We start from the raw sequence: 23,119 nt of genomic DNA on the forward strand, positions 1-23,119 counted from the left end.
AAAAGACAGCTGTCAGGTGTCAGTTGAAGCATTTGTGTGACAGCTATCAGAAGCAGAGAGTAGTCAGAACGCCCTGCACACACCCCATTAGCTTCTGAGCCTGGCCCCTTGCCCTGTCTGTCCCCTGCTTTCCCCTGACTCAGCAGAGTTCCTGCTGTGTTTTGGGGGTAGTAAAGGGATTTGCTGCCAGTTTACCGCCACCTGAAACACTTTGGAAGCAGGGCCTCATTGCTGTTTGCTAGTTATGGTGGCTGAGTTTAAGGAGGTGTAAATAGTTATACAGTTCAGAGGGACCTCTAGATGTAGAACAGTCAGGGCAATTGGACACAAGCCACCTTGAGACATAAGGGGCACTACAGGTTTTCCCAGCATCATTAGATATGACCATTTTCCATAATTTCATTTTTTGAAGTCTTGAAATAGACAATTAGTGAGGACCAGCATAAGAAAAATCCTGGAAAGATTTTAAGAATTGGGATTCATATGACCCTGCCATATTCAACATATGAAATATAATTTTATGTTTTCTATATGACTTTATTTGATAAAGAACATTGATTGTTATTTGGTGCTGCAATAGATTGCTATGCTCTTTTAAGATTTTGTCTACTTTAATTTTGTTTGTTTCTACCTACTAGAGATATGTTTCCTGTCACAGCTGTCAGAGTACCTGCTTCACATTTGCTGCTCCTCTTCTAAGCTTGTTAGCTTGTCTAAAATTCTGGATAAGGAGTCTGAAGAGAGGAAGCCACATAAGAACCCAGAAGCTTTTTTTGGGCACACAGCCACGTTGCTCAACACTGAGGTTGCAGGGTGCAGTCACACCAGTGCTAGGATGTTGGTGGCATTGTCCCAGTTGATTGTGGACTCCTGCCTGGGGTCTTTCACACCCCCAACACCCACCATAATTGGAGAAATGTAAGATAGAACCTCAGAGAAAACCTCCTTTCCTTGTAGGCACTCACACATTTCATCTACTAAATTGGTACAAAAATCAGATTTTGCAGTCTTTGGGGATGGATGATTATAGGCTAGACACCAGGGGCCTTGAGTAGAGGCTGTTAACAAGATGACAAATAGCATGATTGTTTTAGTCAATGTCCATTTCATCTTCATTCGTCACATAGATAACAGTTTTCTTAAAATAAAATTATCAATATCTAGAAATGACTGAGAAATGCATCTGTAAACTTTTATAGTATATTTCACTAATGGGAAAATAATTTAAAAGAGAGTATGGATGTAATGGAAAGTGAATTGGGTTTATTTCTGCAGATGATTTTGTTTTTGCAGTTTATGCATTTGGAAAACCACTTGAGAAATTTGAAGTAGCTAATTTTGAACAATAAAAACTTAGTTATTTCTCTTAAAATGATCTAGATCAGCTGATATAGAATCTAGACTGACATAGGCTGGTTGATGGCTTTTGATAATGTTTTGTTAACTGAGCCAATGCATAATTTCATAATTAATTTTAGCAATTCTTTTTTTTTTTTTTTAAAGAGAGAGAGAGAATTTTTTTTTTTTTAATATTTATTTTTTAGTTCTTGGCGGACACAACATCTTTGTTTGTATGTGGTGCTGAGGATTGAACCTGGGGCGCACGCATGCCAGGCGAGCGCTCTACCGCTTGAGCCACATCCCCAGCCCCTCCATTTTAGCAATTCTGAGGAAAAAGCACAAAGTTTACCTTATTGTGAAGATAAGCTAGGAGGCATAAAATGTGCTGTAGTACATAGAATCATAGAGAAGGTGCCGAGGTTCTGTTATGTGGTCACTTGTTCGACCAGCATGTCCTTCCACATCTTTTCACTGCCTGATTCCTTGCCATATAACCATTTTTAGCATCTGTCTTCCCCTTTAGATTGGCTGGAAGTGTCTTGAAGTTTCATTCATGTTGTATTACTAGTAACTGGGGCAGTGCCTGTGCCCTGTAGTCACTCAAATAACTAAGTGAGTGATCAAGAGTGAATGATGGGGCTGGGGTTGTGGTTAGTGGTAGAGCGCGTTCCTAGAGAGTGTGAGGCACTGGGTTGGATTCTCAGCCCCACACATAAACAAACAAATAAACAAAGGTCCATTGACAACTAAAAAAGAAAAAAGAATGAATAATCGCAGGGTAGGGACGGACATCAGTGGTAGAGCACGGCTGAGGCCATGGGTCCCATCCCTGGTGGTTGGGGTAGGAGGGGGCCATGAAAGATAACTATATAATTATAAAATTAGCTTTTATTTAAAGCTAAAACTAAATTACTTTCACACAGAAATTAAATATGAGCCTTTTCCACTGTTCTCAATGACTGTGTCACTTTACTGTTTCCAAAGCCATCCCTGAATATACCGTGTTAAGATTTCCATTCATGAGGGAGGTCTCAAAGGAGGACTCTTCATTCATGAGGCTGATGATGCTAAAGGAGCATTGTGTGGTGTTGGCAGAACACGTGCTTTGACCATGTAGCTTTTCACTGACTAGGGACTGGCTCTTTTAACAGGACAGACATTATAAGACATATTTGACATTATTTGGGTTTATTACTTAAAAAACTATCTTCAAAGTGGGGTTGTAAGAAATATTTACAATGGTTTAAAACCTAAATTGCCTTAAGGAATTGTCATATGAATGCAAATCCATTCATTTGTGGATAACTGAGGGTTATACAGGGGATTTTCAATAGATTTGAGCTCTGTAGCAATTAGTACTGGAAAACATTCATTTTAAGATACTGTGTTCCATGCTGGGATTGTAGCTCAGTGGTAGAGCACTTGCCTAGCATGTGTGAGGCACCGGGTTCAATCTTCAGCACCACAAAAATATAAATAAGTAAAGTAAAGATATTTTACCATCTACAACTAAAAATATTTAAAAAAAAAAATAAAAAGATACTGTGTTCCACAAATTCACTACTGTAGAATTAGCTTGTCTTCTAATTCAAGAATATAGGAGGGCCAGGGGTTGTGGCTCAGAGGAAGGTATTGTATTTACCTACAACTAAAAAAATAAATGGTTAAAAAAAAACCCAAAAAACTAACTGATCTTTTTTTTTTTAAAAAAAAAGAAAGTAGGAGCATTCCAGGAAGTCCTACGAATGGATGGTTTAGCTGATTCAGAGTATGAATCTGGGATTCTTTTCGAGGTGGACTGGGTTAGCTACAGAACATACCCTTCAAAGATAATCATTTTTTCACGTAACCCAGTATGATCCCCAGCCACAACTCTTCTTTTGTAAGATTATGAATTCATTTTCTAATAATGTTTATTACAAAAGTCAGTTAACCAATGCAAAAGTGTTTTAAAAGATTAACAGGTCCCCCACCACCACTACCACCAGGGATTGAACCCAGGGGCACTGAACCACTGAGCCAAATCCCAACCAAGCCCTTTTTATTTTTTACTTTTGAAATAGGGTCTTACTGAGTTGCTTAGGACCTTGATAAGTTGCTGGGGTTGGCTTTGAACTTGTGATCCTTCTGCCCCAGCCTCTGAGCTCCTGGGATTATAGGCATGTGCTATTGCACCTGACAAAATTTACATATTCATTCCAATCTTATTGTTCTACATCATGCAATTTTAATAAACTTTGATAATAGCAAACATTCATTTAGCATTGGCACAGGATATCTGATCTAATCCTTAATATGGCCTTTTGTAGAGAGAGATTGTTATTATCTCCATTCAGCACATAAATGGAAAACTGAGATCGTGTAGCCAGGAAAGTAGCAAGACTTCGTTTTGAATCCTGCTTTCCCACCATGATCTCTGGTGTCTCTCATCATGGGTCCCTGAGGCTTTGCTGTTCAGATTTGAGATGAAAAGTATTTGAGTACATACTCATAGGGGAAACCTTTTATCTCTATGGCTCATTTAGATTCTGGGCCACTGGTTTTCCCAGTTCAGGAATCGCATCATTTAAAGAGTGTGGAGTGCATTTAAAGTTTTATTTTTATTTTTAGAATTCTTCCCAGTGGTGATCATGTAAGCTGTAGCTGGTCATGTGGGCATAGTCTCAAGAAGGGTGTCTGAGTTGACTCTCAGCTGCTTTTACTGGGTTTCAACCCTGCCTGTGTACTGTGTATCTGACAACCTGAAATAACTGAGTTATCGGAATTAAAGTAGTCTTTATAGTTCTGAATTAAAAAGCAAATCTCATGTACTTGTGTCTGTTTATTTTGCAGGTCACGGAACAAAAAACCAAAGGTAAGATCCGCCCCCCCCCCCCCCAACTCATTAGAACCTTTTGTTTAGATTTTGCACTGTTGACTCAGCCTTCAGTCTACTTAAAAGATAGAAGGTGTAGAGTCATTAAGGTGGGTTGTTTGCAGTCACTGAAGAGCATAATGACAAATTAAGAGAACTGGTATTAGAGTTCCTGTTTGGCTTGCCTTTTTTTTTTTTTTTTTGGTACAGGAATTGAATCCAGAGGCTCTCTACCACTGATCTACTACATCCCCAGCCCTTTTTATGTTTTATTTGCTGAGGCTGGCCCCAAACTTGCAATCTTCCTGACTCAGCCTCCAAAGTAGCTGGGATTCCAGGAGTGCATTGTCACACCTGGCTAGAATTAAAACTTTTTAGGAGGTAAAAGAGTAAAGACTGGATTTTTAAAGTTTGAGTCATATAGGGTGCAGTGGTACATGCCTATAATCCCAGTGACTCAGGAAGCTTAGGAAGAAGGATTGCAAGTTTGAGGCCAGCCTCAGCAACTTTAGCAAGCCCTAGGCAACTTAGATCCTATCTCAAAATAAAAAGGGCTGAGGATTTGGCTCAGTGGTAAAGTGCTTCTGAGTTCAATTCCTGGGTACCAAAAAACAAAAATAAAAGTATGAGTCAGGATTTGGAACTGAACCTTTTCAAAACTTTACATGGAACAGTAACACAGAACACCAGCTCCTAATTACGGATGTGAACTACAGAGGGAAGTTATGTACCTTAACTACTTTGATCTGTGGCAGCATCAAAATCATATTTCACATTAGGATATCCATATTCTCTTCTGAGCTAGAGCCTGGAATATGCTTTTTTTTTTTCTTCACCAAATTGTTTAATTGGGGCATTATAGTTGTACATAATGGTGGGATATGTTGTTATATATTTGTACCTGCACACAACATAACAATATAATTTGTCCAATATTATTCCCTGTATTTCCCCTTTTCCTTTCATCCTGCCTCACCCCAATCCATTTCTTCTACTGATCTTAGAATATGCTTTTTTAAACATAATTAATTTTGAGTAGATTAACCATTTGAAAATAGTGTGATATGTTGCAAACAGAAGCAGATAACCTTCAGGTCATTGTCAATAATGGTCTCCATCCTTTTTGGTTTTTGCTCTCCTTTTATTTTTGATTTTGTAGTTTTATCTGGTGATGATCACACTTTTGGTCAGTTCCCCTTAAGAATGGGGATTTAATTCCTTGAGATAGCTCTTATTGCTGCCTCCCTAAATATGTGCTTCTCAATTAGCTATGCATAGACTCATTTGTATACAGTGGTCAAAATGCACTAACTAGCTCAGGCCATGGCCCTAGCAGATGTATTTTTGAAAAGCTCTGCAGGTCACCTTAGTGCACTAGAACTACTGCCCTGGATGAAGGGAATCAGAAGTGACTGATTACTTAGGAGAGGAGAAGGGTGAGGGAGAGGTCAAGGCTGATGGGAGGCCCTCTAATGATTGGTTTCTCATTGTTTTATTTTGTTCTATTAGACTCTCAGTCCAAAGCATGTCACCCAGTGATGAAAGACCAATAAAGATAGTGCTAGCTTCTTAGGAAACTTTGTTATGGAAAACAAATTCTCACATAATTAGTATTACTGGAATATATTTCTCTTCAAAGAACATTTCAAAGAAGAATATAGCCTGGGATTTTATAGAGTGATTTAGAAAATAGAGAAACCATTATAAACTATATCTTAATTGGTTAGAGAGGATAGTATTTTCCCCTTGTCCATTCATCCGGTTCCCAGTCCAGGGTAGGCTTCTTTTGGGAAGTATCTTTGTAAATTACTTGATTGAAATATGAATTATACTTTATAGAAATAGTGTGTCAATATTTTTTAAACCCGCACAATGCTTAGAAGAGAACTTTTATTTATGGGAACAACAATTTAAAAAATTAGAATTTTCCTAGACAACATAGGCTCCGTGGTTTTTGGAATGTGGTGATTTGAGTTCCTGGGCATGGCCACAAGTCTCATGCTCTTGAAGCCAGGTTCTGATTGTACTGTCGACCAGACTGCTCTGTATGATGTGGTATTTCTGCTGGAAAATTGAAAATCTACTAGGCATTGTTTCTCAAAACAAAGAGGGACCTTTTTTGTTTTGTTTTTAGTGCCAGGTCTGTTCTCAAACACATTTGCCTGAGTCTTAAAAATCTAACTTTCCGAGATGGGTATGGTGATGCACACCTGTAATCCCAGGGGCTTTACAGGAGGCATGAGGATCAAAAATTCAAGGCTGGCCTCAGCAATTTAGTGAGGCTGTAAGCAACTTAGCGAGATCTCTCAAAATAAAAAGTGTTTAAGCACCCCTGGGTTCAATCCCTGGTACCAAAAGAAAAAAAAATTGCTTTCTATTCACTACCAAATTTTCCTTCCAATAGGGTCTTTTTTCATGCCTACCAAAGATAGAATACAGCTTCATAATCTCCATATTCTCCCTAACTCCAGCTCCTCAATCAGAAAACAAAGTCACATAATCCTAAAGTAATCTGAGAGCCTGTCTTAGGTCTCCTAAGGGATTTAGTTGTTAAAATGGAGGAGTAGACAGGAAGTAAAAATAAAAATTATTCCTGAGGTATGTTAGACTGTAAGTAGAGGGAGGTCCTGACCTTGCTGGTACTTTTTGCCCAGTTTTGAAGCCACTGCTTTGTTGGGTACTTTATCTGTCTCCTCCTTCTCTTTCCTCAGCTGATGTTTCTGGGTCCTTTTCATCTCCCCCAAGTGATATCTTCCTCAGGCAGTCTTCCCTTAACTCTGAATCTACCCCTGTTTCTCCAACAGACCCTATAAGAAAAAAAGAAAAGACTGTTGGTGCCAAGTCTTGGGTTGTACAGAGGACTGAAGTAAGATTTTTCTGTATTTTGGAGAAACAGTTGGTTCATTACATGTTTTTCCTTATATCGCCCATCATTTAAAAAAAAAAAAAAAAGGTGGTGAGAATTCATGAGTCGGGAATAGGACAGATTTTAAGTGGTGGTCTTGTGACAGGGCTAGAGCTGGGGCTGCCATTCAGGTAGTGAAGAAGAAAAAATTCCTTTGGGCATCAGCACAGATCCTCCGTGTTGGACATTAGACTTAGAATCAAAAGAGTTTCAGGAATTGATGTAATAGATCAAGATTTGATAAGTTGAAATTTAACTGGTATAAAGAGTCAGATTGGAGGTAAAAAGTCCAAATGCATTGATTTTGTAATGGAGGAATTTGAATATAGACATTTAGCCTTGTTAAAAGGTGTTAGGGTGGGCTGGGGCTGGGGCTCAGTGGTAGAGTGGTAGAGTGCGAGGTCCTGGGTTCGATCCTCAGCACCATATAAACATAAATAAATAAAATAAAGGTATTGTGTCCAACTACAACCAAAAATAAAAAATTAAAAAAAAAAAAAGGTGTGGGGCTGGGGATGTGGCTCAAGTGGTAGCGCGCTCGCCTGGCATGCTTGCGGCCCGGGTTCGATCCCCAGCACCACATACAAACAAAGATGTTGTGTCCACTGAAAACTAAAAAATAAATATTAAAAAATTCTCTCTCTCTCTCTCTCTCTCTCTCTCTCTCTGTCTAAAAAAAAAAAGGGTGTTTGGGTGATGGCTGGCTTTCTGAAATGACTGGTTTATGAAAGCTAGCGTGACCTTAGAGATATTTGTATATCTATAGTGTCCAAGAAGTAAATTACTGTTTCTGTAGTGGGCACCACAAAATGAAATGGAACAGAGATGGTCCTCTCTGGACTCCGTGAAGTTCATTCTAGGCTGGTCAAGGAATTGGTCATTTCAGGAAGATTTAAGCACCTGGGGTTGTTTAGCTCCCAGGAGAAGGCTTCCCGTTTGGGAAATCTCAGGTATTGTCTTCAAAGATCTAAAGGGTTCTGGTGCTTGGCATTTCACATTTCCTTAGTAAATATCTGTCATGTGTTTTATTCAGATTTATTCTGAGTCCAAAAGTACCAATGATGAGTCAAAGCAATGGGAAAAATCTTCTACTCAGTATAAGCTAAATAACAGTGAATGTATTTAGTGTAAGCAACACTGGGTGATAGTATGGTTCAAAGCAATAATTCATAACCTTTCCTCTTTACCCCACTGGTACACATCTGGAGCACAGCACTTTCCACCAGCAACTGGGGCTATGGACCATTGCAGTACATTGGCTATAACTCTTGTCTTTCTTCTGAGCTTGTAGAAGGCCTGTTAGAGTGAGTGCATAGTGGTTGCTGGAATAACACTGAGTCTATTTTAATTATTAATGGCAGAATGGTCCTTCTCCCTTAAATTATACACTACTTGTAGCAACCTTCATACTGTGTAGAGATACCTGTATGTTCTAATAGAGAGAACTAAGAGAGTGAATGAATGTGACTCAAATAAGCAGGCACAAAAATAGTGCAGATGGGAGATAATGAAAGCTTCACTTGATTATGAGCAGTGATGGTAGACAAGAAGAAAGGAATTGGAGAGATGCTATAGTTAAACTCCAGATTGATGGATGGTGGTGTGTGTTTTGGAGCAGGGGCAGAGTGAGGAGTCTCAGATACCTGCCAAGGTGCTAATTTGGTTGCAACATTTGGGTGATGATTTCATTCTTTATGATAGGAGATAATGGGATTTAGAACCAGGGAACTAAGAAGAAGGGGAAGGGCAAAAGAGATCTGAGCTGGAGATAGTGATTTGTGAAACATTTACACAAATCATATTTAACACCTCAGCATGAGAGAATGTGTCACATGCTCAGGAAGCATCAGTGTGGGAAGGATGTAAGCCCCACCTTCACATTAATTTATTATTATTATTTTTGCCTTTTTTCCATTCATTTGTACATTTATTTTTTGGTGTTGGGAGTTGAACCCAGAGCCTCTAGACCACTGACATCTGCCTCCACTCCTTCTGTCTCTAACTCACAGTCTTTCTGCCTAGGCCTTTAGAATAGCTGGGACTATAGGCATTGCCAACATACCCAGCTTGATTTTTCTTTGTTGTTGTTTTTTTTTTAAGGCACAACTTCAGCTGCCATTTTATAATTATGATTAAGAGAATAGTTAAAAGTAAGGGTTGCCAACCATGCATCTGACTTGCTGCCTATTTTTGTACTTCTCATGAGCTAAAAATTATTATTATGTTTTTAGGTTATGGGGGGAAAAGAATAGTCATATATCATGATATATAAAAATGTTATCAATTGATATTTCACTGTCCATTCATAAGAAAAGTTTTACTGGAACCCAACCACACTTTGTTTACACATTGTCTTTGTTTCTTTCAAATGCAGAGTTGGGCTATTAACAATGAAGACCTTAACGGCCAAGAAAGCCTAAATATTTGCTATCCAGCCCTTTACAAAATGTTTGCTGACCCCTAATCTAGAGTTTGAGAAACCCACAAAGAAAAGGGAAGAGCTAAAGAGGTAGCAGGTGTAAGTCACACAAAACAGAGCAGGAGGAGTGACCAGCAGGGTCAGAAGCTGCAGATGAGTTGAAGACCAAAAAGTCCATGAGTGCCACTAGTGCACCGAAGACCATGAGTGACTTAAGAGGAGGGAAATGTTGGGGACAGAAACCAGGGTGAGGAATGAGAGGGAGGGAAGAAGTGCTTGTGGGTTACTGCAAGTTGCTCAGTTTTCATCAGCTATGGGTCACTAGGCTTTGTGATTTTAAATTGTTAGCCAGAAATAATATCTGGGTTTGATTTATATTTTAACTACTACCTTAAAAGCATTTCTCGGTACTATTAAAATGTTTGATTCTATCAAGATTGTTAAAGGAAATTGTGGTTTATATTGGTCCTGTGCATTTGGGTTGTTATACACATATACTTTTTAAAAATTCAGAAACTGGCCTGAATGCTTTCTTCTGAGAAAGTAGCATCTCATTGGTATTTGCAGAAATATAGGTAATTATAACTTCATACTATAAGATATGAGAAAGGTATAAAATAAAAGGGTTGGGAAAGGGGAAAGACTGAGTCATTGAAGCATGTAAATGATTTATAAAAATAGGTTGAGTGGAAATTAGAAAATAGGATTCCCAGCATTTTTTTTTTTTCCTCTAGTGTCCCTGTAACACAGAGACCATGTTTAAAGTCACAGACTTTTTCTTTGGAAAATGGGAAACTACAGTCTCATTTTAAGCAGTTCACCTTCAGAAATATTTATGCTACAACCTACGTATCATCAAGATTCAGAAAAGAATGGGCCCAAAAAGTGACACATTCAGACTTTTTGCGAATTTTCCTCCCAGTTGTCATTTGATGTTCTGGAGCATTTCAGGGTACCCACACGGATTCCTGTGCCTTCATTTTGGACTTGGGCATCCTGTTGGGTCTGACTTTCTGCCTAACAGGTGGATCACTTTGCAATTAATGTCAAGGAATTTTGATGGTCCTTGAAATGCCTTCAGGTCTTGAATTCATAGGGAAATGTGGTAAAAGAAATAGAATAAGAATCCATTCCAATCCTGAAGCACAGTTCATTCAGACTTGCATGGTCCTATAGGCTTTTTCTGACTGTGTTCTAGAGTTTTGATTGACTGATCTTCCAGGACAGTTCCATATTGGAGGAAAAGTAGTTGAGATGTGTTTCTGCTTTTAAATGACTTTATCGTTAATAGTTCTTCCAGTCTCTGATATGATAGTGGGAAAGTACCCTTGAGGAGTTTGGGCACTTGCATAATATTTGCTGTCCACCAGATTTCTTAGGTTGGCTTTAGTCAAACTGGTGTTCTCAGTCATTTAAAACTGTTCTGTCTTTGTTTTATTCCTTTTTAGGAAAATGAGTTCAGGCATATAGCCTGCCTGGCTGACTTAAAGTGAAGATTGTAGCCCCTTTATAAGGGCAGCCACACAGAAGCATAGCTTCTTCCATCCTAACAACCAGTTAGAAAGAACCTTCTCTACCTTTGCTTATTCCCATAAAAGAAAAGGGGATGGTAATGCCATGCGGAATCTTTCAGAAACAGAAAAGAAATCATAATCTTTATTTATTCATTTGCCAATTATTTACCCATCAGCTTTTGTAGGTCCTGAAGAGGGTAATATATTAATATTAGATATTGTTTTTTTTTACCCCCTCTCTCTACCCCTCTCCCCACCTCCCTCTTTCCCTCCCTCCCTCCTTGCTTCCTTGTATGGTACTGGTGACAAAACCCAGAGCCTCGTGCTTGTCCTGCAAGTGCTCTACCACCAAACTACATCCCCAGACCTGATTGGTTTATTTTCTTAATATAGGTCCTCTGCCCACCCCCCACTCTCTTCCTTACTGGAAGGCCAGTACTGCCTTTGATTGGCTAAGGGTAGACATAGGGGTTGCCTGAAACTTACTTCTCCTGTCACTCATAGTATTTTCTAATGTTCAGTAGTGAGATATTGGGCCCCTGATTTCTGATGATGTCTCTCTCTCCTTATAACGAATCCAGTTAAATGGCAACATGCTGGCCCAGCATCATTTCAGCAGTAAAAGCAGTACTGCCACCAGAGCTGGCCCCAATATTATTCTGAGTGGCAGGGCTTTATTTAGGCCTCAGATTATTCCTAATGGTTATTTCTGAAACACTGCCAGGCACTATTCTCCAGGCAGAGCAGTGGTCTTTTGCTGGAATGAAGGAGGAGGTGCAGATCTAGGAGAACCTCTGTAGGGCTGCGGAGGATGGGGGCTAAAGAATCCCTCATACAGCTTCATGGTTGCCCTGTATGTTCCCATGCTGTTTACCATTTTAAAAATTAAAGCAAAAATTAAATTATTTAAAACAAATAGGGAAAATATCTACATATTGAAATTTCTATATTCATTCAAGAACTAGGGGTGAAAATATCACATCTTTGGAGTGGGGGCGGGAAGCTATGAGATTATATAAGTTTCTGATTTTTACATAGAAGGCCAAGCAGGCATTTGAGTTCAGGTGACTATAGGAACCAAAGCCAAGTCAAGTTATGTGACTATTCAGCCCTGAGGTTCCCCCATGGCTTCTACTCCATGTCAGGCCCATGAATGTTGTTCCCTCGCTTGAGGGATTAGTGATAAGTGAGGGAGAGGGACCCATAGATGGTGGATTTCAACATAATCTGGTAAATTCTGTGGTGGGGAAAGATGGACACTGTGTTCCAGGAGCACAGATGAATGTGTTTAAGCACTTCACTTGGGGACTGTAGGAAGGGAACACAAAGGTCAATCTTTTCCTTCCTTCCTCCCTCCTTCCTTCTCTCCCTCCCCTCTTCCTTCCTTTCACTGTACTCTAGGGATTGAACCCAGGGCCTTGCCATGCTAGCACTCTACCACACAGTCATATCCCCAGCACCACCCCTCCATGGCTTTTTAAAAAATGTATTTGAGACGGGGTTTTGTTTGGTTACCAACACTGGTCATGAACTTGTGATCCTCCTGCCTCAGCCCCCCAAGTAGCTGGGACTATAGACCTGCACTACTGCATCCAAGACAAAGGTCAATCTTTTATGAAAATGAATGAAGAAGAGGGAAATTTCGACTTTGAGGCTGATCCTTTTACCAAGGACTTTGCTGTGGACAACCTTGCTAGTCGGCCCTTTCAGGAATTAATTCCATCATTGATTTGGAGGAGTGAGTGATAGTTGCTTTCCCTCTCCCCCTTCATTGATGGAATGTCATTCCTTGATGTCGCTGTCTTTTAATCCTTGTCACCATCATCCACCACATCCCCTGTACCCTCGGTAAACTGAAGATGGTGGCAAGAATTTGGGAAAACTATGTCCCTTAAGAGTACAGTGAAAAGAGAAGAGTTGCCTTGTTAGAATCAGTCTCGTGTAACTTTTCTTAAAAACAATCTCTAAAAAAATTCATTTGATTTCAAAGACTTTCCCAACCCCTCTCTTTCAGTGCCCGAAGTGACGAAACCAAGTTTAAGCCAACCAACGGCCGCCAGCCCAATTGGCAGCTCTCCATCGCCACCAGTCAATGGTGGCAACAATGCCAAAAGGGTGGCAGTGCCGAACGGACAACCGCCAAGCGCCGCCCGCTACATGCCTCGGGAGGTGCCGCCGCGATTCCGTTGCCAGCAGGACCACAAAGTGTTACTAAAACGTGGGCAGCCCCCTCCACCGTCCTGCATGCTGGGGGGTGGGGCAGGGCCTCCTCCCTGCACAGCACCTGGAGCAAACCCAAACAACGCACAAGTGACAGGAGCGCTGCTGCAGAGTGAGAGTGGGACTGCACCAGGTGAGCCCGCGTCGGGAGGGGCACCTTGCAGCCTCCCAGAGTGTGCTTTGTTTGAGGGACTTGGTGTGAAAGAACAGTTAATGATGTAGACACTAGGGATTATTCAGAAGATGAAAGAGGATCCCAGAGTAAAATGGTATATGGGCAGCGCACTAGGTTTGATCCTTAGCATCATCACCCCGCCCCCCAAAAAATCAAGGATACAGCTACTAAAAAAAATTTTTTTTTAATGTGCAAACACACATAACCTCTGTAAGAGCTCTGAAAAATCATTGAAGACAGGACAATGAGAGACTGCCTGAAAGAATCAGTGGCCTAGAATAGAGTGAATTCTAAGATGATATGGACATAGAACCAAACTGAGAGAAAGGAAAAAAAAAAAGAGAGAGGATAGATTTAAAAGAGTAAAGGAAAATAACAAAGGAATTATCAAAAAGAAAAGTTGCATTCAAATGACCAAACAGCTGTAGTATGTATTTCAAATACATACTAAGACTGTGAGAAGTAAAATTCTAGATATTGCAACTTTGTGTTTAACATGTTCACACATATATTACCGTTTTCCTAATTGTAATGATCTTCAAGAGTGTTAATAAATAATTTCCAATTTAAAAAAAAGTACATGGGGGGCTGGGGATGTGGCTCAAGCGGTAGCACGCTTGCCTGGTATGCGTGCGGCCCGGGTTCGATCCTCAGCACCACATACAAACAAAGATGTTGTGTTTGCCGAAAACTAAAAAATAAATATTAAAATTCTCTCTCCCTCTCTTTAAAAAAAAAAAAAAGTACATGGGCAGTTCTCCAAAAGTGGGCTTTAGTATCCTGTAAGTGTGCTCTGCCAGAGACTCAGTGTCTCTTGGGCCCTTTGTCTCCTCAGACAAGAGCCTTACTACAGCATTACCCTCTGTGGTTCCACGAGCACATGTTCAGGGTAGAATTGGAGGTGAGGCTGCAGGGCGGGCTCATTCTGCCAGAATGCCAGGAGGAGAGAGAGAGAGAATGACCTCTGGGATTATGATATAGAATCCTGGAGGGGGTGGGGGGGCACCAAATAATGCCATTCTATAATTATTTACCAAATTCTTTAAAATCATTGTTTCTTTCAAGGATGTTGAATTTTGAACTTTGTTATGCGCTCTAAAGAAGACAAGTTTTAAGAGTTTTTAATAGTTGAATACTTAGTCAACCAACAGCTAAAAATTTACAGGTTCCTTTTTTTTAAGCTTATTAACAGATTTCGATCATCTAATATTTTTTTTCATATTAATTTCAACCATCTTTTGAGGTTGTATTAAAATTCAGAGCTCAAACACTATCTAGGCTAGTGTATTTGACACTAAAAGGATGCTTTATTTGAGTTCTAAGTTTGAACAATGAATTACCTAGAAAATTCTGTCAATACCTCGTGTGAAGAATAAGGACAGGAACAAACCTAGTGGTGACTCAGTCTTCATGCAGAAGTATCTCTGCCCATGAGGCTTCCTGTGGTGGCTTTAGGCCAGTCCTAGATGAATAGGGAAGATCCTCATGGCCCCTCCTTCCTGGCTCCAGGAACCAGTTGCAAAGGGAGGCATGTGAGGAGATGGTCCTCTGTGTTTCCACTCCCTGTGTAGCCAAGGTTTGAAACAAAGGTGCAGTGTGAGTCAGAATCTCTTTTGTATACACACAAAACCAAAGACTTCCCTACATCTCAAGAGTTTGGGATTCTTTGCTTCCTTACTTCTATACAGTTCTATGTAGTGCTTTTTTGAACTTCATATTGATTTAAAGCTCCCTGATTAAAGGAATTAAAAGTAATTTGAAATTTTCTCATTAAAAACATGTCACATTTTACCACCTAATATGGTAAATACCATCAAAATATGTTCTGCTGGGCTGATATGTCAGAATAAGATTTCTGTCTGTCCTGTAGTCACCTGCCCTAGCATCAACTCATAGGTGCTCATTCACCTCAGCAGCTGCTCACTGAGCAGCCCCACACTGGCCATGTGGGGAACCCATACCAGCAAGATAGGGGCTCTGACAGGGACATACGTTACAGAGAAGGGAAGATGTAAATATGGTGCTACAGCATTGGACAAATGGCTTGAGACAGGGAAAGGTTATTTTCAGCTTTTGAGCTCAAAAACAGCTTCTTAGAAGAATTGGCATTTGAACCAGTCCCAGAAAGATGAGTGAATTCAGAAGGAAAAAACAGTTGGTGCCAAGGTGAGAAGACACTATTGTGGAATGTAGATACTTGCATAGGAAGTCATTGAAGATAAGACTAGAAAGATTGGTTGGCCCTGGGTCATAGAGCATCTTGATCAAAACCCTAGGCCAAGGAATTTAGCTTTGTTCTTGAGCATTAAGGAACTGTGGAAGGCTCTCAGATAGCAGTGATTGATAGACTCAAAGGTGTGTTTTAGGAAAGTCGCTCCAGCTGGGAGTATAGAGTAGATTGGAGATGTGGGGCAAGTTTAGGGTGCTGTTGCATTTGTCTCAAGATACAAGAAGGTCCTTCTCTGCTGATAGAAATGACAGGGAGCTAGCTTTGAGAGATGGTGTGGAGTTAGATTTAGCAAATACAGCATCAAGCAGATGAAAGATAAGCAATGACTCAGACAGGTGTGATGCCATCAGCCAAGACAAGCATCTGGACAGAGAAGCCAGTCTGTGGGGAGATGAAATGAACTCTCGTAGGGGCAGTTTGAGCTCTAGGTATTACTGATGATAATGCATGTGCAGCTGTGATTGATGAGATCATGTCTTTTCCAGAGTCAACCCTTGGAGGTGCTGCTGCTTCAAATTATGCAAATTCCACTTGGGGCCCGGGAGCCTCCTCCAACAACGGCGCCTCCCCCAACCCAATTCACATCTGGGACAAGGTGATTGTAGACGGGTCTGACATGGAAGAGTGGCCTTGCATTGCCAGCAAAGACACTGAATCTTCATCTGAAAACACCACCGATAACAACAGTGCCTCGAACCCTGGCTCTGAGAAGAGCACTCTGCCAGGAAGCACCACTAGTAACAAAGGCAAAGGGAGCCAGTGCCAGTCTGCAAGTTCTGGGAACGAATGTAATCTTGGGGTCTGGAAATCTGACCCTAAGGCTAAATCTATTCAATCTTCCAACTCTACTACAGAGAGCAACAGTGGACTAGGAAATTGGAGGAATGTGAGTGGTCAGGACAGAATCGGACCTGGCTCTGGCTTCAGCAACTTTAACCCAAATAGCAACCCATCTGCCTGGCCAGCACTGGTCCAAGAAGGAACTTCTAGGAAAGGGGCATTGGAAACAGATAATAGTAATTCCAGTGCACAGGCTAGCACAGTAGGTCAGGCATCCAGGGAACAGCAGTCAAAGATGGAAAATGCGGGTGTTAATTTTGTTGTCTCTGGCAGAGAACAGGCTCAAATTCATAACACTGATGGACCAAAAAATGGAAACACTAACTCCTTGAACTTAAGTTCACCAAACCCCATGGAGAATAAGGGAATGCCCTTTGGAATGGGCTTGGGGAACACCTCCAGGAGCACTGATGCCCCTTCACAAAGCACTGGAGATCGAAAGACTGGGAGTGTTGGATCTTGGGGTGCAGCTAGGGGGCCTTCTGGAACTGACACAGTCTCTGGACAAAGCAATTCTGGAAACAATGGGAACAATGGAAAAGATAGAGAGGACTCCTGGAAAGGAGCTTCTGTTCAGAAATCAACTGGGTCAAAAAATGACTCTTGGGACAACAATAACAGGTCTACGGGTGGGTCCTGGAACTTTGGCCCTCAGGACTCTAATGACAACAAATGGGGTGAAGGGAACAAAATGACATCTGGGGTCTCTCAGGGAGAATGGAAACAGCCGACTGGGTCTGATGAGTTGAAAATTGGAGAATGGAGTGGTCCAAACCAACCAAATTCTAGCACTGGAGCATGGGACAATCAAAAGGGCCACCCCCTCCCTGAAAACCAAGGCAATGCCCAGGCTCCCTGTTGGGGAAGATCTTCCAGCTCCACAGGAAGTGAAGTTGGAGGTCAAAGCACTGGAAGCAACCACAAAGCAGGAAGTAGTGACAGTCATAATTCTGGCCGTCGGTCATACAGGCCCACACATCCCGATTGCCAGGCTGTCTTGCAGACTCTTTTGAGCCGAACTGATTTGGACCCCAGGGTGCTGTCAAACACTGGCTGGGGCCAAACTCAAATTAAGCAGGACACCGTGTGGGATATTGAAGAGGTGCCGAGGCCTGAGGGGAAGTCTGACAAAGGAACTGAGGGGTGGGAGAGCGCTGCCACACAGACCAAGAACTCAGGGGGCTGGGGAGATGCACCCAGCCAAAGCAATCAAATGAAGTCTGGATGGGGGGAGCTCTCAGCCTCAACAGAGTGGAAAGACCCCAAGAACACAGGAGGCTGGAATGACTATAAGAACAACAACTCTTCCAACTGGGGAGGAGGACGACCAGATGAAAAGACACCTTCCTCCTGGAATGAGAATTCCAGCAAGGATCAGGGGTGGGGAGGTGGACGCCAGCCTAATCAAGGATGGACTTCTGGGAAGAATGGTTGGGGAGAGGAAGTTGATCCAGCAAAAAACAGCAACTGGGAAAGTTCTACAAGTAAGCCTGTGTCTGGGTGGGGTGAAGGAGGGCAGAACGAAATTGGAACTTGGGGTAATGGTGGGAATGCAAGTCTAACTTCAAAAGGTGGGTGGGAAGATTGCAAAAGGTCCCCCGCATGGAATGAGGCAGGCAGGCAGCCCAGTTCCTGGAATAAACAGCACCAACAGCCACAGCAGCCACAGCAGCCACCGCCACCACAACCAGAGGCTTCCGGCTCATGGGGTGGCCCACCCCCACCACCTCCAGGCAGTGCTCGGCCTTCCAATTCCAACTGGAGCAGCGGGCCCCAGCCTGCAACTCCTAAGGATGAGGAACCCAGCGGTTGGGAAGAGCCATCACCGCAGTCAATTAGTCGGAAAATGGACATCGATGACGGCACTTCAGCATGGGGAGACCCTAGCAGTTACAACTACAAGAATGTGAACCTGTGGGATAAGAATTCCCAAGGGGGCCCAGCACCTCGAGAACCGAACCTGCCCACCCCAATGACTGGAAAATCAGCATCTGGTAAGCAACGACTTTTTCTCATAAGTTTGATTGAGAAACGAAAGCCTAGACCAAGGCATTTTAGTTACAGTTTATTTGTTCAACTTAGCTTCATTCTGAGAGTCTGTCCTGCAGCTTCTACTTTGTTGCTAGAGAACCTGTATTTTTTTCCCCCCCCTTAATATATTTTTTTAATTTGTTCTAATTAGTTATATGTGACAGTAGAATGCATTTTGACATATCATAAATAAATGGAGTATAATCTCTTATTCATCTGGTTGTACATGATATAGAGTTACACAGGTGATGTAATCCTATACGCACATAGGGTAATAATGTCCGATTCATTCTACTATCATTCCTATTCCCATCCCTCCACTCCCTTCATTCCCCTCTATTTAATCCAAAATACCACTGTCCTCCCACCTTTTATTGTGAATTAACATCTGCATATCAGAGAAAACATTCCGCCTTTGGTTCTTTGGAATTGTCTTATTTTGCTTAGCATAAAATTCTCCATTTCATCCATTTACCACCAAATGCCATAATTTTATTCTTCTTTAAGGCTAATATTCCATTGTGTATATATACCACAGTTTCTTTATCCATTCATCTGTTGAAGGGCACCTAGGTTGGTTCCATAGTTTAGCTGTTGTGAATTGAGCTGCTATGAACATTGATGTGGCTGTGTCACTGTAGTATGCTGATTTTAAGTCCTTTGGGTATAAACCTAGAAGTAGGATGACTGGGTCAAATGGTGGTTCCATTTCAAGTTTTTTTAGGAAGCTCCATACTGCTTTCTATAGTGGTTGAACCAATTTGCAGTCCCACCAGCAATATATGAATGTACCTTTTTCCTTCACATCTTACCCACATTTATTGTTGCTTGTATTCTTGATAATTGCTGTTCTGTGACTGGAGTGTGAAATAGAACTCAGTATAATTTTGATTTGGCATTTCTATAATTATTAGAGATGTTGAACATTTTTTCATTTATTTATTGATCAATTTTATTTCTGAAGTGCCTGTCCTTCTATAGATGCTTGCAGCATCAGCTGCTTCTTTTGTGGCAAGAGAAAAAACTGGCATCTCTGTGTTAATCCGAAGAATTATTGTTCTATAATTGTCTTGGTCTGCAGAATCCAAAAGACTTAACATCTTACCAAACAAACTGTGCTCTAAATTTAAAAATAAAGAACTGGGGCTGAGGTTGTAGCTCATGGGTAGAGAGCGCTTGCTGGCATGCACGAAGCCCTGGATTCAGTCCTTGGTGTTGCAAAAAGTGGGGAGTGAATTCTAAAAAAGTTTAATGAGTTCTAAAAATAGAGAACCAAAGTGGTAGTGGAAGCAGATCTACCTAATTTCTATCCAGATTCTACCTGCACACTCATCCTTGGTGCCTGTCCTCCCCTCCAGTGAAAGGAATCTGTCCGGGCTGTTCTTGCAGAGGGCATCATAATGCTGCAGCAGGACCCTTTGGGACCCATCTGGACCCTTTGGGTTTCTTTCCTGATGATTCTTAATGATTACCTGTGGAAGAGAGTATACTGTTCATTAGAGATGGTTATCTCAGGTTAGTCATTTACCTGAAATTAAACTCTGTTCCTTCACCATTTGAATAGGAAAACATCTGGTAAGTTAAAAATAAGTAGTAATTTCATTCTTAGTTTGTCATGAGTGTCCCTTGACTTGAATGTCTCCATAAAAGCATGTAGTTCCATATATGAAGGGGATGCACATTTCAAGTCTTTTTTGTTTACATTTAGTATAATTTTAGTGATCAGTTTTCTACTCCTCAAAGTAACCTGTGATCAATGAACTCACTTATTTTTTGCCACACAGAAAATGATTACGTTTAACTAGTTCTTTTTTTCCAAGTATTGAAAAGAATGAGAAAGGAAATGAAGGTTGTGCTTTGACTCTCTATGTAGAATAAAAATTGCTTACATTAAAAAAATTATATTCACTTAGTAAAAACCCTTGAACTGTACAGGAAAGCTAAAGATAGAAAAGTAGGGCTGGGGATGTGGCTCAAGTGGTAGTGCGCTCACCTGGCATGCGCAGGGCACTGGGTTTGATCCTCAACACCACATAAAAATAAAGATATTGTGTTCACCTAAAACTAAAAATTAAATAAAAGTGTCTTAGCCTTTTGTATCTCTCTTTATAGATAATCTCTTAGAAGTTTGTTTCATTCATATATCATGTTATAGTAGATTGGCAAAATATGTCTATCCTTTAAAAATTTTTAAGGGGTTTTACTAGACAATGTTATTCACCTTACTGTTTTCACCTACTTTTAAGCTTTTCATATTAGCACATACAGTTCTTTGAATTATTTCATATCTAGTATTCATATTATGGAGGACCCCTGGCTGGTCCCTAACTTGCCCCCTTCTGATAGATATTTAGATTGCTTCCAGGTTTTTCGAACACTGATGCAGTCGATGTTGTGCATATAGTCTCATTGACTTTGACTTTCATGTGTGTCTAGTGGTAGACTTTCTGCTGGGTAGAGGTAGGTACTGGTCAAAAGTGTTATGCCCTTGGACTTCTTTAAAGTGACATTGCCATCTAGCCTCTGTAGAGGTTGAACATGTGTCTTGTTTCTGCTAAGAGAATGTAGGGTGTGCCTCTTCCTGCCACTGCCCACCCCCTCTGGATATGAGCTGTTTAACAGGTCATTCTTAAAGACGCACTTCTTTTTTACAGTCTGGAGTAAAAGCACACCACCCGCTCCAGATAATGGGACTTCGGCTTGGGGTGAACCGAATGAAAGCAGTCCTGGGTGGGGAGAGATGGACGATGCAGGAGCATCGACCTCGGGCTGGGGGAGCACACCTGCCAATGCTTCCAATGCCATGAAACCCAGTAAGTAGACCGCAGTTTTAATTTTGAGATATTCTTTATTAATGTGGAAGTGTCAGACATTTTCGTAAGGAGTGTTTAGTGTTTTTAAATTGTTGTTTCAGGACCTTGAACACTAAATAGTATCAAATGGTAGTTGATCTTGGGATATGTTAAAATGTTTACTAGAAGTCATAAATTAATATTATTTTCTTTTTCTTTTTTTTGGTGGTGGTGCTGGGGATTGAACCCAGGGCTTTGTGCATGCAAGGCAAGCATTCTACCAACTGAGCTATACTCCCAGCCCAATTGATTTTGTTTTTGTTTTAAACATTTATTTTTTTAGTTGTAGGTGGACACAATACCTTTATTTTATTTTTATGTGGTGCTGAGGATCGAACTCACTGCCTCACATATGAGGGGCAAGTGCTCTACCACTGAGCTATAGCCCAGCCCCTGTTGATTTTTATTTTTTAAAGCTAGATTTGGTATCTGGTCAGAACTGTGATTTTGATGTAATGCATTTTTACCCAATAACTTAAACATGTTGTTTTATCCATTTTGCAAATCTACTCTTTTGTTAATATAATTTAAAGAGTACCCTGACTTTTTTCGGGGGAGAGGGGTGGATTCTGAGGATTGAACTAGGGGTGTGCTGGCACCAAGGTATACACACAGCCTTTTTATTTATTTACTTTTACATTGAGACAGTGTCTCACCAGGATGCTAAGGCTGGCCTCAAAAGAGCTCCTTGGCTTCTAATGTAGAACCTCATCTTTGCCAGGGACTTCGTCCGTCTGTACTTCACTTTTGTTTTTCTATTTTCATTCATCTACCCACGTTTGAACACTTACAGGTTTTTTTAACCTGACAAAGATTTCTTCATTCCAATTTTTAAATGAAGAACATCCTACTTACTCATAATTGTTGAAAATGGAAAACTACACTTGCTCCAGCTGGCACCATAATTTTGCGAAACTTTGTAGACTCATGGTATGGAATGTCTCATTGGATATTCCTAAATTTAAAAAATAAAATTTTGAATGTCCATTTTCACTTCTTTGTAACTTTCTTGAAAGAGCTTTAACATTTCTTTTCTAAAACATAGCAGATTTTTTTTTTTTTAATAAAAAAAATTAAATTTTATGGAATGCTCAGACTTTGAAGAAGAGAAAAGATTCTGTGGTTAAGTTTATCCTATGATAATTAAGACTTTTACAGTGCCTTGAAAAGAATATTATTAGTTTTATTCTAGAAATTCACATTTGTGCCTAAATAACTACTGTGTTTTAAGTCATGAATCTTGCCAGGCATGGCAATGTATGCCTGTAATCCCAGGAACTTGGGAGGTAGGAAGGTGGCAAGTTCAAGGCCAGCCTCAGCAACTTACCAAGACCCTGTCACAAAATATAAAGGGCCGTGTATGTGGCTCAAGGGCACAGCGTACCTGCGCTCAATCTCTGTTGCTGCAAAAACAAAAGCAAAGACCTCCCGAATCTCCTCAGCTTCATAGATAACCCAAACTCTGTGAAGACTTTGTTCTCCTGTTTTTAATTATGAGGTCAGTTGTCGTCGTGGGATATGTCACCCCGTAGACTTGAAATAGATCCACATTGCTTACCAGACCCTCAACACGGACCTTTCAACAGGACCTTCAGGATTTTTTGTGATTTCCCAATCTTAAGAATCCCTTTATTCCATCACAAACCTTTTTTTTCCATGTTCTGTAATGTCTTCTTCTCAGGAGCATCTGTAGTTACAGTTCATGTCCTCTTACTGGGTGATTTGAATGTGCAGTGCA

The 23,119-nt window shown here is 40.8% G+C and overlaps 1 protein-coding gene across 5 annotated transcripts in view; it reads left to right on the forward strand.

Annotated features, from left to right (window-relative positions):
* The window catches only part of Tnrc6b (trinucleotide repeat containing adaptor 6B), a 257,060-nt gene that overhangs the window by 179,445 nt on the left and 54,496 nt on the right, over nucleotides 1–23,119 (forward strand). For 3 of the 5 annotated variants that reach the window (XM_058574302.1, XM_046429718.2, XM_058574303.1), the window contains 4 exons: nucleotides 4,174–4,195; nucleotides 13,048–13,386; nucleotides 16,144–18,492; nucleotides 21,184–21,342. In XM_058574302.1, coding sequence (XP_058430285.1) covers nucleotides 4,174–4,195; nucleotides 13,048–13,386; nucleotides 16,144–18,492; nucleotides 21,184–21,342 — 2,869 coding nt within the window. The remainder of the gene's footprint in view (nucleotides 1–4,173; nucleotides 4,196–13,047; nucleotides 13,387–16,143; nucleotides 18,493–21,183; nucleotides 21,343–23,119) is intronic. The other 2 variants (XM_058574304.1, XM_058574305.1) reach the window with 1 other exon arrangement.

The sequence above is a fragment of the Marmota monax genome, unplaced genomic scaffold (assembly GCF_021218885.2).
Source record: "Marmota monax isolate L192 unplaced genomic scaffold, Marmota_monax_Labrador192_F-V1.1 WCK01_AAM20220418_F8-fsc00051, whole genome shotgun sequence".
Taxonomy (NCBI): Eukaryota; Metazoa; Chordata; class Mammalia; order Rodentia; family Sciuridae; genus Marmota; species Marmota monax.